The sequence below is a fragment of the Eleutherodactylus coqui genome, chromosome 1 (genome assembly GCF_035609145.1).
Source record: "Eleutherodactylus coqui strain aEleCoq1 chromosome 1, aEleCoq1.hap1, whole genome shotgun sequence".
Lineage (NCBI taxonomy): Eukaryota > Metazoa > Chordata > Amphibia > Anura > Eleutherodactylidae > Eleutherodactylus > Eleutherodactylus coqui.
This window is the reverse complement of record NC_089837.1, coordinates 52,069,635-52,084,275: the sequence shown is the minus strand read 5'-3', so window position 1 is coordinate 52,084,275 and position 14,641 is coordinate 52,069,635. Positions and strand designations below refer to the sequence as shown.

Genomic DNA, 14,641 nt, shown 5'->3' with positions numbered 1-14,641 from the left:
ATAGGGTACTCTATTAACTTGAAAGAAAGTATCCTGCTTTATTCCATTAACGTGCCATAAAATACAGGAATACAGAGAACGAGTTTTGAACCCTACAATGGGTCCTTGATCACCTCAATGTTCATTCCACACACTTACATTTAAACATATCAATTAAAAACAAGCACCTGAATTTTAACCCTGTGAGCGCTATCTGCACATTCTAGCGGAAAATGCCTTGTCCCTATTATCAAGGAAGATACTGCGTGTGTTATAAATGAATAGAAATCTAATATATTCATGCACAATTTAGATGTAACTATGCTAATAAATTTGAAAATATATTAATTTGTTATATCAAACGATATTTTTATCTTTTTTCCTATTCATTTCATGTTCAATGTCTTCATACATTCACTTTTAAATATTATTGTTGTACCCCGAACTGAGATATTATTTATTCTGTATCAATATTTTCAATGATATATCAATGTTCATGGACAATTTAAGGGCTCAGTCACACTGGCGTTTGTATGCGCTTATGACAGTTGCGTTTGCGGTTCGCATCTACATAGGCACAATGCTTTGCAATGAATTCATGAATGGGTGCCTCGGATTGTCGGAGCACTGTGAACAATCAGAGGCAGCTCTCAGCTGTCATTCAATAGCTGAGAGCTGCCTCTGTTTGTTTATAGTGCTCAGCCAATCAGAGGCAGCCCATTCAGCAGGCGGGGATTTTTAATCCCCGTCTGCTGAATACTACTGAAAGCAGTTCAGGAGAAGAGCCAGCTAGACGCGGCTGAGCTGCAGAGAGGTGAGTACAGATTTTTTTTTTTTTTACACTTTTTTTTTAGGATGGTTTTCAGGGAAGGGCTTATATTTGAAGCCCTTCCCCGAAAATTAATACAGCACTTGCCGGCAGCCCATTGCTTTCAATGGAGCCGGCTGTATTGCCAGCTCTATTGAATTCAATGGGAAAACATTGCGCTCCTCTGTGACAGCTGTAGCATGTGTCACTGAGCCCTAAAAGTAACCATGCTAATAAATTTAAGAATATATCAATTTGTTATATTAAACTATATTTTTATATTCCATTTATTTTATGTTCACTATCTTCATATATTAATTATTTAATTGTTTTACCCAGAAATGAAACTTTATTTATTATATATTAATATTTGCAATTATATATCATCATGTTAGTATCATGAATTTACTAAGTTTAGCATAATATCACCAAATTTGATCATCCAATAAAATTCATATATACTATTTTCTTTATATATTGATGAGAAGTCTGAAACTTATTGGAATTTTTAATATATATAGAATAAAACCCTTCATGCCAGCTGGTATTCTTGTGTTTAATTTTACAATCCAAAATGCCTCCAGTTTAAGGCTTATTCAGAGTACCGTATATTGGCTCAGTTTTCATGCTGAGCCGATATAGGGTGTCCTTGTCTGCAGGTGGGGGGGGGGGGATGGAAGAGCCAGGAGCAGGAAGTGAGCTCCTGCCTCTTGCCACTATTTGCAATGGGAGGGGCGGGGCGGGGGCAGAGCTACACGCTGAGACTTACTAAGTATGCAAGAGGCAATTTTTTAATTTTGTAAAAGCTATCATTAAACTGGGTTGAAATTACCAAATTATTCTTTCCTCCTTAGAACTTTTTTTTGCAGAGTTTCATCCAAGAAATCTTCCCTTCTACGGTCGTTCACCTTGTTGCAAGCTCTATCTAGCTTCATTGGATTTATTCTTACAAAGTCACTACGACTGGGCGAGATAATTTAACAAGGAGAAGGTGCCTGCAAGAGCGGTGGAGTGCAAGTTCCCAGCAAAGGTGAGCTCTTTTTTCCTTTTACATCAGGTACCAAGCCTCGGACCAATGCGGCATCAGCAACCACACTACTGGGATTGCCGGGAGTAGTAATGGCTTGGGGATCCTGCCACAAAGACCGTAAGGACTCAAAGCTGGAGGACTCAAAGCTGAAACAAGGGTACCCAAAGTGCTACCGCCCCAGATATCCCAGAGTCAAACCAGTGTGTGGCAAAGTAGACCCACATCCATCTACCTGACACATTCCTCAATAAATCTGTAATTTTTCTTGGTTCCCTATGAAAATGTTCCTGTCTATCAAACTATCACATGTCTCAACAAAGTGGGCTGTAGCTGTGAAGTCCAGAAGAGACCGTAAAACTGCTGTGTGAAGGAAGAAATTACCAACAAGATCCTGGATTTACTAATTAGTGAAGAAATTTGAGACAAATTAACGGAACGTTACGTTCAACAAGATGGCACAATATGCCACACATCTAATGCAAACATGAGGGAAGCTGAAAGTTATTTTGGTGACTGATTAATTTTGGAAAATTTGTGGCCGCCAAGATCACCAGACCTGATGCCTCCTGATTTCTTCTTGTGGGATTTAGTGATGGTCACATACACAGCAATAAGCCGTAAACAATTGTGCCCTAAAATATGTGATATGGCAGGAAGCTGCTGCCATTACTGATGTCACATTAGCCAATATGCAGACCTGCATACAACAATCCTTGGATACTAGAGGTGCCATTTTCAGCAGATGCTCTAGATAGACCTTGCTTTGCACCATACAAAGTTAATACAGATAATTCTCACAGGGAACCAGAGAAAAATCACAAAGTCATTGAGGAATATTTGGGTTTCCTAGTGAGAGAATCACCCTGTACATGACGTATAAACCTTCATAAAATACAAGAAATTCGAAGGATAAAATATGTGTTTCCTGAAAATGTATAAAACTGTTTGAATGTCTAACAGAGTTAACTTTTCTCGTTTGTATAAAGCCTAGAAAATGTGTTCTGAATACATGCTATGGTTCAAATAAAGTTATATTATTGATGATATTTCTAGTTCTTAGGAAACTTAGGTAGTATGGTGGCTCAGTGGTTAGCACTGTTGCCTTGCAGTGCTGCAGTTCTGTGTGCAAATCCCACCAAGGACAACATCTGCAAAGAGTTTGTATGTTCTCCCTGTGTTTGTGTGGGTTTCCTTCAAGTACTCCAGTTTCCCTCACAGTCAAAAAACATACTATTAGAAAAACAATATTAGCGCCAGTGTTTCTAGTGGCATAATGTGCCACATAGCTCTGCTATATGCACTTTACATACACAGCTCTGCTACATGCACATCACACACAGCTCTGCTGCATGCTCGTCACACAGTTACAGCTCTGCTACATGTACATCACATACTGCTCTGCTGCATACATTTTTCACCCCATACAACAGGGATAACAACCAGAACAGCAGAGTCCTGCACCCACTGATCACCCCCTGCTCATGTGAACCCAGACTCCTCCCACACAGGTAAATAATCACAGGTACTGTAAGCACATGGCTGCTGTCCAACTCTGCAGGTGTTTAATAAAGGGAAGTAGCAGTGATGACGTCACCATCATGTGATTATGGATGAAGCTAAGAGCCCCAGTGACTGATCCCATGATGGTGGCATCTTCTCATGCAACTGACACAGTCACTCACTTACAGACAGCTGGTCATTAGTATTCCATAGCATCTGAGGCCGCGGGGGTTGTAGTGGATGTAGTTCATTCGTAATCTGCACAGGGATGAAGTACCTGTGATTACATCACCGTCATGTGATCAGGGTAAGAGCATGTAACTCACTCACAGACACAGAGCCCAGCTGAGTAATCACATGATGGTGACATCTTCACAGGTCCTGTAAGTGCATGGTATGTGTCAGGCTCTGTATGTTTTAGGACCTTTGATGATGTCACCATCATGTGATTAGGGGTGGAGCATGTAACTCCCTCACTCACGGATGGACAGGAGGTCGAAAGTATTTTGACTAATAGGTCAGCTCAGACTGTGAGCCCCAACGGGGACATCAAGTGATGTACAACACTGAGAAATAAGTATTCACCATATAAATGTGCAAAATAAATATAATATGTGTTTGTTTCAACTGCAGTGACTATATCTAGCCACAAGCTGGACCCAAATCAGTGGAGCTTTATGTAAGGTGTTCATCTCAAAGCAACCCTCTGTGCTTGGAGAAACAAAATTGTCTGCCACGCTTCTCTGCCTACCTGATACATATTGTGCATAGTCTAAGATACTTCCTTGCTGATCTAACTGGCTAGCTCTGCACACATTGGCAGCACTGGTCAATCAAAGCAGGTGTAGTGTCTTATGCTAATATGCAGTGTGCATCAGGTAGCCAGAGAAGCTGGTGCGGCCATCTTGTTTGTCCAAATAGTCATTTTAAGAGTAAAATAAATTATTGTGGATAAATAGAACTTTTTCTTATGTAGATATGTAATATGATTGAACATAATATGTAATCTGATCCACCATTGTGGTACTCACGGATCACCACAGTACGTCAAGATAATATTTCTTATTCCCAAGGTATGTGGTCTTTACCATATTCACCAAAGTATATCTTCAACAATGGGATAATCTGGGGAAGTGGTGGAGGATTCAATTGCAATGCCCCTAACACACAGGGTGGTTGCCCTAATAAGGATGTCCCTGTGATCCTGAAGACTCACTACTAGTGTCCCTCTACATATCCTTAAGAAGCAGCCAGTGAGTAACCAGTTACTCTGGTAATTATAACAAAACCGCTCCTTCCTAACATGTCTCTACCTTCCTGTTATCTTGGGTTTCTACATCTGTATATCCAGCCCACAACGTTTATATGTGAACTGTGCTGTTTATTATCTAACATTTTTGAAAATCCCTCAATGAACCCTTTCTTTCAGCACTCCAGGATTTTCCCCCGCATCCCAGGTAAGAGCAGGGAGTAAAAGGTGCTTTAGTTTTAGTATGCTTAATGAATGCCTATAGGCTAGTCTGTGCAAAGGCCCTTTTACATACAACGATTATCGCTCATAATTCGCTCAAAAGACATCTTTTGAGTGATATTCATTGTGTGTAAATGTGTGTCCGTTGTGCACTTACCATGCACTTTTCGTCCATCGCTGAGTTCAGCTCAGCTCAGCTTAACCCCTTAGTGACCACCCTATTGTGTTTTTAAGCTCTGCCAGGACTTGTATGGAGGGAGATATGGAGGACATCTCTGTTTATTACAGCTGACACCTGCGGGCAACAGCCACGTTCGGACGTGCGGCTGATCGGGACTGTAATCCTTTAAATGTTGCTGTCAAATCTGAGAGCGGCATTTAAATCCCCCGAACGATGTTTGGGGGTCCCGTACAGCCCCCCTGCAGTGTGATCGGGGGAGCGGTGTAGGTGTCATGGCAGCTGGGAGCCTTCTGAAAGGCCCCAGGGCTGTCATGGCAGAATGCCTATCAAGCCATCCCTGAGGGTACACAGACACACACACACATTGCTACAGGCAGATACACACACTGCTACATAGAAGTACACACACGCACCACTGCACACAGGCAAAAACACAAACATGGATACACACACACCGCTACATGCAAGTACACACACCACTACACTCAGGTACACACACACGTACACACAACGTAACACGCAGGTACACACACACACACTGCTACATGCATGTACATACACACAACGCTACACGCAGGTACACAAACAGCTACACACAAGTACACACACTGCTACACGCAGGCACTCACACACTGCTGCACGCAGGTACACACACACACACACACACACACATACACTGCAACACACACACACCTCTACATTCAGGTAGATATGCACAGCTACATGCAGGTACATTCACACACAGCTACATGCAAGTACACACACACACTGCTTCACATAGTAAAACACACACAGCTACATGCAGGTACACACAACGCTGCACGGAAGTACATACACACTGTGCTACACGCAGGTACACACACACACAACACCACACACACCGCTACACTAAGGTACACACATACATACCGCTACACGCAGGTACAAACGTCGCTAAATGCAGGTACAGACAAACACACCACTACACGCAGATACACACACACACACCGCTATACACAGGTACACACACCGCTAAATGCAGGTATAGACAAAAACATCGCTACTAGAGATGAGCGAGCACCAAAATGCTCGGGTGCTCGTTACTCGAGACAAATTTTTCGCGATGCTCCAGGGTTCGTTTCGAGTAACGAACCCCATTGAAGTCATTGGGCGACCCAAGCATTTTTGTATATCGCCGATGCTCGCTAAGGTTTTCATTTGTGAAAATCTGGGCAATTCAAGAAAGTGATGGGAACGACACAGAAACGGATAGGGCAGGCGAGGGGCTACATGTTGGTCTGCATCTCAAGTTCCCAGGTCCCACTATTAAGCCACAATAGCAGCAAGAGTGCCCCCCACCCCAACAACTTTTACATCTGAAAAGCCCTCATTAGCAATGCATACCTTAGCTAAGCACCACACTACCTCCAACAAAGCACAATCACTGCCTGCATGACACTTCGCTGCCACTTCTCCTGGGTTACATGCTGCCAAATCCCCCCCCCCCCCACGACCCAGTGTCCACAGCGCACACCAAACTGTCCCTGCCCAGCCTTCAGCTGCCCTCATGCCACGCCACCCTCATGTCTATTTATAAGTGCGTCTGCCACAGGAAAAGTAGGCACACACTGCAGAGGGTGGGCACGGCTAGGCAGCGACCCTCTTTAAAAGGGGCGGGGCGATAGCCCACAATGCTGTACAGAAGCAATGAGAAATCCAATCCTGTGCCACCTCCATCTGGAGCTGCACACGTGGGCATAGCAATGGGGAACCTATGTGCCACACACTATTCATTCTGTCAAGGTGTCTGCATGCCCCAGTCAGACCACGTTTTTTTATATATAGTCACAGGCAGGTACAACTCCGCAATGGGAATTCCGTGTGCACCCACAGCTTGGGTGGCTCCCTGGAACCCAACGGCGGTACATAAAAATATCCCATTGCATTGCCCATCACAGCTGAGGTAGTATTGTCATCTTTAATGCAGGTGGGCTTCGGCCCACACTGCATGCCCCAGTCAGACTGGGGTTCTTTAGAAGTGGACACATGTAGTTACAACTCCTTGTGGACCCACAGCATGGGTGGGTGCCAGGAAGCCACCGGCGGTACATAAATATATCCCATTGCATTGCCCAACACAGCTGAGGTAGTAATGTCATGTTTAATGCAGGTGGGTTTCGGCCCACACTGCATGCCCAAGTCAGACTGGGGTTCTTTAGAAGTGGACACATGTAGTTACAACTCCCTGTGGACCCACAGCATGGGTGGCTTCCTGGAACCCACCGGCGGTACATAAATATATCCCATTGCATTGCCCATCACAGCTGATGTTATGTCAGCTGTAATGCAGGTGGGCCAAAAATTTATTGGATTACACTGTAGGCGAGGGCCCACAAAAATTGGTGTACCAACAGTACTAATGTATCTGAGAAAAATTGCCCATGCCCAACCGAGAGGGCAGGTGAAACCCATTAATGGCTTTGGTTAATGTGGCTTAATTGGTAACTAGGCCTGAAGGCAGCCCAGTTAAAATAAAAATTGGTTGAGGTGAAAGTTTCAACGCTTTAATGAGCATTGAAACGTATAAAAATTGTTTAGAAAAATTATATGACTGAGCCTTGTGGGCCTAAGAAAAATTGCCCGTTCGGCGTGATTACGTGAGGTTTCAGGAGGAGGAGCAGGAGGAGGAGGAGGAATATTATACACAGATTGATGAAGCAAAAAGGTCCCCGTTTTGGATGGTGATAGAGAATGATGCTTCCATCCGCGGGTGCAGCCTACGTATTGCTTAGGTATCGCTGCTGTCCGCTGGTGGAGAAGAGAAGTCTGGTGAAATCCAGGCTTTGTTCATCTTGATGAGTGTAAGCCTGTCAGCACTGTCGGTTGACAGGTGGGTACGCTTATCCGTGATGATTCCCCCAGCCACACTAAACACACTCTCTGACAAGACGCTAGCCGCAGGACAAGCAAGCACCTCCAGGGCATACAGTGCGAGTTCAGGCCACGTGTCCAGCTTCAACACCCAGGAGTTGTAGGGGCAGAGGCGTCACCGAGGACGGTGCTGCAATCGGCTACGTACTCCCTCACCAGTGCTCCCACCAACTCAGCCTTGACTGGGGACCGGTGACACAGTCTTGCTGGGGAGCCATAAAGCTGGCAAAAGCCTTAGAGAGTGTTCCCCTGCCTGCGCTGTACATGCTGCCTGATCTCTGCGCCTTCCCTGCTACCTGGGCCGCAGAAATGCGCCTTCGGCCACTAGCGCTATCGGATGGGAAGTTTACCATCAGTTTGTCCACCAGCGCCCTGTGGTATAGCATCATTCTCGAACCCCTTTCCTCTTCAGGAATGAGAGTGCAAAGGCTCTCCTTATACCGTGGATCGAGCAGTGTGTACACCCAGTAATCCGTAGTGGCCAGAATGCGTGTAACCCGAGGGTCACGAGAAAGGCATCCTAACATGAAGTCAGCCATGTGTGCCAGGGTACCTGTACGCAACACATGGCTGTCCTCACTCGGAAGATCACTTTCAGGATCCTCCTCCTCCTCCTCTGGCCATACACACTGAAAGGATGACAAGCAAGCTGCATCTGTACCCTCAGCAGTGGGCCAAGCTGTCTCTTCCCCCTCCTCCTCATGCTCCTCCCCCTCCTCCTCCTCCTCTGGCCATACACGCTGAAAGTATGACAGGCAAGCAGCATCTGTGCCCTCAGCAGTGGGCCAAGCTGTCTCTTCCCCCTCCTCCTCATGCTCCTCCCCCTCCTCCTCAACGCGCTGAGATATAGACATGAGGTTGCTCTGACTATCCAGCGACATACTGTCTTCCCCCGCCTCCGTTTCTGATTCCAAAGCGTCTGCCTTTATGCTTTGCAGGGAACTTCTCAAGAGGCATAGCAGAGGAATGGTGACGCTAATGATTGCAGCATCCCCGCTCACCATCTGGGTAGACTCCTCAAAGTTTCCAAGGACCTGGCAGATGGCTTCCAACCAGGCCCACTCTTCTGTAAATAATTGAGGAGGCTGACTCCTACTGCGCCGCGCAAGTTGGAATTCCACTATAGCTCTACGCTGCTCATAGAGTCTGGCCAACATGTGGAGCGTAGAGTTCCACTGTGTGGGCACGTCGCACAGCAGTCATTGCACTGGCAGATTAAACCGATGTTGCAGGGTCCGCAGGGTGGCAGCGTGCGTATGGGATATGCGGAAATGTGCGCAGAGCTGGCGCACCTTTCCGAGCAGGTATGACAAGTGGGAGTAGCTTTACAGAAAGCGCTGAACCACCAAATTAAAAACATGGGCCAGGCATGGCACGTGCGTGAGGCTGCCGAGCTGCAGAGCCGCCACCAGGTTACGGCCGTTGTCACACACGACCATGCCCGGTTGGAGGCTCAGCGGCGCAAGCCAGCGGTCGGTCTGCTCTGTCAGACCCTGCAGCAGTTAGTGGGCCGTGTGGCTCTTCTCTCCTAAGCTGAGTAGTTTCAGCACGGCCTGCTGACGCTTGCCCACCGCTGTGCTGCCACGCCGCGTGACACCGACTGCTGGCGACGTGCTGCTGCTGCTGACACATCTTGATTGCGAGACAGAGGTTGCGTAGGAGGAGGAGGAGGGTGGTTTAGTGGAGGAAGCATACACCCCCGCAGATACCACCACCGAGTTGGGGCACGCAATTCGGGGGGTGGGTAGGACGTGAGCGGTCCCAGGCTCTGACTCTGTCCCAGCCTCCACTAAATTCACCCAATGTGCCGTCAGGGAGATATAGTGGCCCTGCCCGCCTGTGCTTGTCCACGTGTCTGTTGTTAAGTGGACCTTGGCAGTAACCGCGTTGGTGAGGGCGCGTACAATGTTGCGGGAGACGTGGTCGTGCAGGCCTGGGACGGCACATCGGGAAAAGTAGTGGCGACTGGGAACCGAGTAGCGCGGGGCCGCCGCCGCCATCATGCTTTTGAAAGCCTCCGTTTCCACAAGCCTATACGGCAGCATCTCTAGGCTGATCAATTTTGCAATGTGCACGTTTAACGCTTGAGGGTGCGCGGCGTCGTACTTGCGCTTGCGCTCAAACCGTGGCGCTAGCGACATCTGGACGCTACGCTGAGAGACATTGCTGGATGGGGCCGAGGACAGCGGAGGTGAGGGTGTGGGTGCAGGCCAGGAGACGGTACTGCCTGTGTCCTCAGAGGGGGGTTGGATCTCAGTGGCAGGTTGGGGCATAGGGGGAGAGGCAGTGGTGCAAACCGGAGGCGGTGAACGGGCATCGTCCCACCTTGTGGGGTGCTTGGCCATCATATGCCTGCGCATGCTGGTGGTGGTGCCTCCCCAGCTGATCTTGGCGCGACAAAGGTTGCACACCACTGTTCGTCGGTCGTCAGGCGTCTCTGTGAAAAACTGCCACACCGTAGAGCACCTTGACCTCTGCAGGGTGGCATGGCGCGAGGGGGCGCTTTGGGAAACAGTTGGTGGATTATTCGGTCTGGCCCTGCCTCTACCCCTGGCCACCACACTGGCTCGGCCTGTGCCCACACCCTGACTTGGGCCTCTGCGTCCTCGCCCGCGTCCACGTCCTATAGGCCTACCCCTACCCCTCAGCATGGTGTATTAGCAGTAGTGCAGAAACAGAACGCTGTAATTAAATGTGCCGCTTATTGGCCTGTGGTTGGAGGCTGACTTCGTTTACGGAACCCCAGGAAATAATTTGGCGCAAGCCTGCTGTAACACTTAGCTGCCTGCGTATTTATTTGGAGAACTACTACCCCCAGCAGACACGGATCCAGAACACTGAGCACAGTGACAGGCAGGCCAAATAGATTTTTTTCCAATATTTTTTTGAAAAGGACCACTGCGTATATTCAATCTATAATATATGTCTTCTGGCCCTGCCTACACAATTCTGTCCCTGGACTGTGTCACGGAACTGCAGTGTTGCACTGTTATTAACTGCAACAGACCGGTGATTTCAGAGCCAGGAAATAATTTGGCGCAAGCCTGCTGTAACACTTAGCTGGCTGCGTATTTATTTGGAGAACTACTACCCCCAGCAGACACGGACCCAGAACACTGAGCACAGTGACAGGCAGGCCAAATAGATTGTTTTCCAATATTTTTTTGAAAAGGACCACTGCGTATATTCAATCTATAATATATGTCTTCTGGCCCTGCCTACACAATTCTGTCCCTGGACTGTGTCACGGAACTGCAGTGTTGCACTGTTATTAACTGCAAAAGACCGGTGATTTCAGAGCCAGGAAATAATTTGGCGCAAGCCTGCTGTAACACTTAGCTGGCTGCGTATTTATTTGGAGAACTACTACCCCCAGCAGACACGGACCCAGAACATTGAGCACAGTGACAGGCAGGCCAAATAGATTTTTTTCCAATATTTTTTTGAAAAGGACCACTGCGTATATTCAATCTATAATATATGTCTTCTGGCCCTGCCTACACAAATCTGTCCCTGATGTGTGTGTCACGGAACTGCAGTGTTGCACTGTTATTAACTGCAACAGACCGGTGATTTCAGAGCCAGGAAAACATTTTGGCGCAAGCCTGCTGTAACACTTAGCTGGCTGCGTATTTATTTGGAGAACTACTACCCCCAGCAGACACGGACCCAGAACACTGAGCACAGTGACAGGCAGGCCAAATAGATTGTTTTCCAATATTTTTTTGAAAAGGACCACTGCGTATATTCAATCTATAATATATGTCTTCTGGCCCTGCCTACACAATTCTGTCCCTGGACTGTGTCACGGAACTGCAGTGTTGCACTGTTATTAACTGCAAAAGACCGGTGATTTCAGAGCCAGGAAATAATTTGGCGCAAGCCTGCTGTAACACTTAGCTGGCTGCGTATTTATTTGGAGAACTACTACCCCCAGCAGACACGGACCCAGAACACTGAGCACAGTGACAGGCAGGCCAAATAGATTTTTTTCCAATATTTTTTTGAAAAGGACCACTGCGTATATTCAATCTATAATATATGTCTTCTGGCCCTGCCTACACAATTCTGTCCCTGGTGTATTACTGCAGGGCGCAATGCTCTGCACGGCCGATATACCAAAAAAAAAAAAATGTGCAACACTGCTAAAAGCAGCCTCCACAGTACTGCACACGGTTAGATGTGGCCCTAAGAAGGACCGTTGGGGTTCTTGAAGCCTACACTAACTCCTAACACTCTCCCTACAGCAGCTCCAACACGATACCACTGTCCCTCAGCTATCTCACAACGCATCTGAGGCGAGCCGCGGGAGGGGCCGATTTTTATACTCGGGTGACACCTGATCTCGCCAGCCACTCACTGCAGGGGGGGTGGTATAGGGCTTGAACGTCGCAGGGGGAAGTTGTAATGCCTTCCCTGTCTTTCAATTGGCCAGAAAAGCGCGCTAACGTCTCAGAGATGAAAGTGAAAGTAACCCGAACATCGCTACACACAGGTACACACACTCACCGCTATATGCAAGTACACACACAGCTATATGCATGTACACACACACCGCTACATGCAGCACTAGTACACACAGGCACACACACACACACTCAGCACTGCTACATGCAGGCACACACACACACTCAGCACTGCTACGCACAGGAAAACATTTTATGTTTGTGTAGTGAACATCTGCACAATCTAGTAGTATAAAATGAGTCCCCCCCCCCCCCCCTCTTATGCTGGTTAATACCACCATATCCCTGACTACTTGGGAGAGCGGGATTAGCAGTTCGCTCCCACAATCCTTGCGCTAACTCCCCACAAAAGTTCTCTATTTTGTGTAGAGGAGATTGCTTGTCACCCACTTAAATAAAGGGTGCAGCCAAATGGGATTAGGACCAAGAGTGTATGTACCACAGAGGAAGAGCATACCCCTGCTACGGGCCCTTGGAGAAAGGGGGCCCCAGCTGTGATTGCAACATCCCTTTTTCTTCTGCATAACAAGACCTTGTGCAGAACCTTCCTCCTGCATCATTAGCAAACAAGGGGGTAGAGGATTCGCTCAAGGGTCACTTTAAATGGCATGGAATGGGAAGCAAACACCAGGCCTTACTGTCCTGGGTGGCAAAACTGGACACCACAGTTGGGGGCCCATTTAAGTTTTTGCTATAGTGCCCCATCACTCCTATATAGTTTGCTTGTTAAGACCCTTCTCTCTATGTCCACAGGTCAGTTCCTTACATGGACACGTATAGCAGCATTCACCGTGACATGTAAAACTAGGATAATTGAAAATACAAAAACGCCCACAAGTTGTACCCGAGCTTCAAAATTAATCCTAGATGCAGCTATTTTTTATACTGTCCCCTATTTTTACTGACTGTGATATGACATACAGTCGGCCACCCGGCTTTGACTTTTTGTCTTCTTAAATATAACTTTTTAATCCACCAACTATATTTACATGAGACAAAAGTGTAAACTCAAAATCTACAATAAAAAGGTGACATGTCCAGGAAGGTTTTTCCTATTTTAATGTGATTGTCAGGAAGTTAAACAATTGTTGCAAAGTTCTATTAAAGTTTACTGTACGTACATAAGTAGAACCCTGTGATTGGCTCTTTATCTGGTGACCCTTCTGTCAAAAAGGATTCTATAAAGTGAACAACTCCTTTAATTCTTTACTCTATACTGTATGCAGCTTATTACATTCCCCTGCCTCCCGACCCCTTCAGGGTACAATAGTCATACAATCTGAATATTACCTGGTGAAGTGTTTGATACGGTTTCTTCAGGTCCAGAATGTGCAGATTTCCAATGATAGGTAGCGGTCTGGGTCCGGGGGGCAGATTATATTTACCACTTCTTTTGCGTCCAAAGAAAAATAGGGCAACAAAAAGGCACAGAATGACAGACAGAACCAACGTGGTGGGATCAGAGAGGTTCATGGTGCCAGGAAAGGTTTTTATATAAAGGCAAATGCTGTTTGATTTACCAGCTCTGCTTGAAATACCAGTTCTGATTCACATTGTATTAAACCGGAAGTGTAATCAGATAGTTATAGTTGTACTCTGGCCAAATACTCAGCCCCTAAAGTCTACAGGACTGAGGTTTCAGCAGTGTTACAGCATCAAGTACAAACAGGATAAAGAAAACCAAATCACTAATTCAATAATTGCTGGAATCAATTGAAATGCTGGGATTTGTTGTGTACACATAAGGCTGCATTCCCACGAACGTATATCGGCTCGGTTTTCACGCCAAGCCGATATACGTCGTCCTCATCTGCAGGGGGGGGATGGAAGAGTCAGGAGCATGAGCTGAGCTCCCGCCCCCTCTCTGCCTCCTCTCCGCCCAAATAATAAACTTTATTTGTATAGCGCCAACTATTTCGCAGCGCTTGCATAGACAGGGGGATACAGAAAGACAAAAGTACAAACATTACAGAACCACGGTTACATGTAGTAATTCGTTGATGGAAACAATAGGGGTGCGGGTCCTGCTCCAACGAGCTTACATACTACAAGTAATGGGGTGATACAGAAGGTAAAGGGGCTGGCGGTGTACGCGGTATGGCAAGGGATTCTATACACATAGACAATGGTCAGATATTTGGCCGTGTGACGACAGAAACAGTATGACTGCAGGAGCGGTTTATGATGGCTAGCAGGGATTACAGTCAGTAGGTCAGGGAGCGTGTTATCAGGCGGAGTACAGAGGGGTTTGTTTAGGGAATGCGGTATGCCTCCCCAAAGAGGTGCATTTTTAGAG

At 46.8% G+C, this 14,641-nt stretch overlaps 1 protein-coding gene across 1 annotated transcript in view; it reads right to left on the bottom strand.

Moving 5' to 3' along the window:
- The window catches only part of LOC136620922 (cytochrome P450 2C5-like), a 99,846-nt gene extending 85,959 nt beyond the window's left edge, over window positions 1-13,887 (bottom strand). The window contains exon 1 of the mRNA XM_066596001.1: window positions 13,636-13,887. Within this exon, the coding sequence (XP_066452098.1) occupies window positions 13,636-13,818 (183 nt within the window). The 5' untranslated portion in view covers window positions 13,819-13,887. The remainder of the gene's footprint in view (window positions 1-13,635) is intronic.
- Window positions 13,888-14,641: the final 754 nt, after the last annotated feature.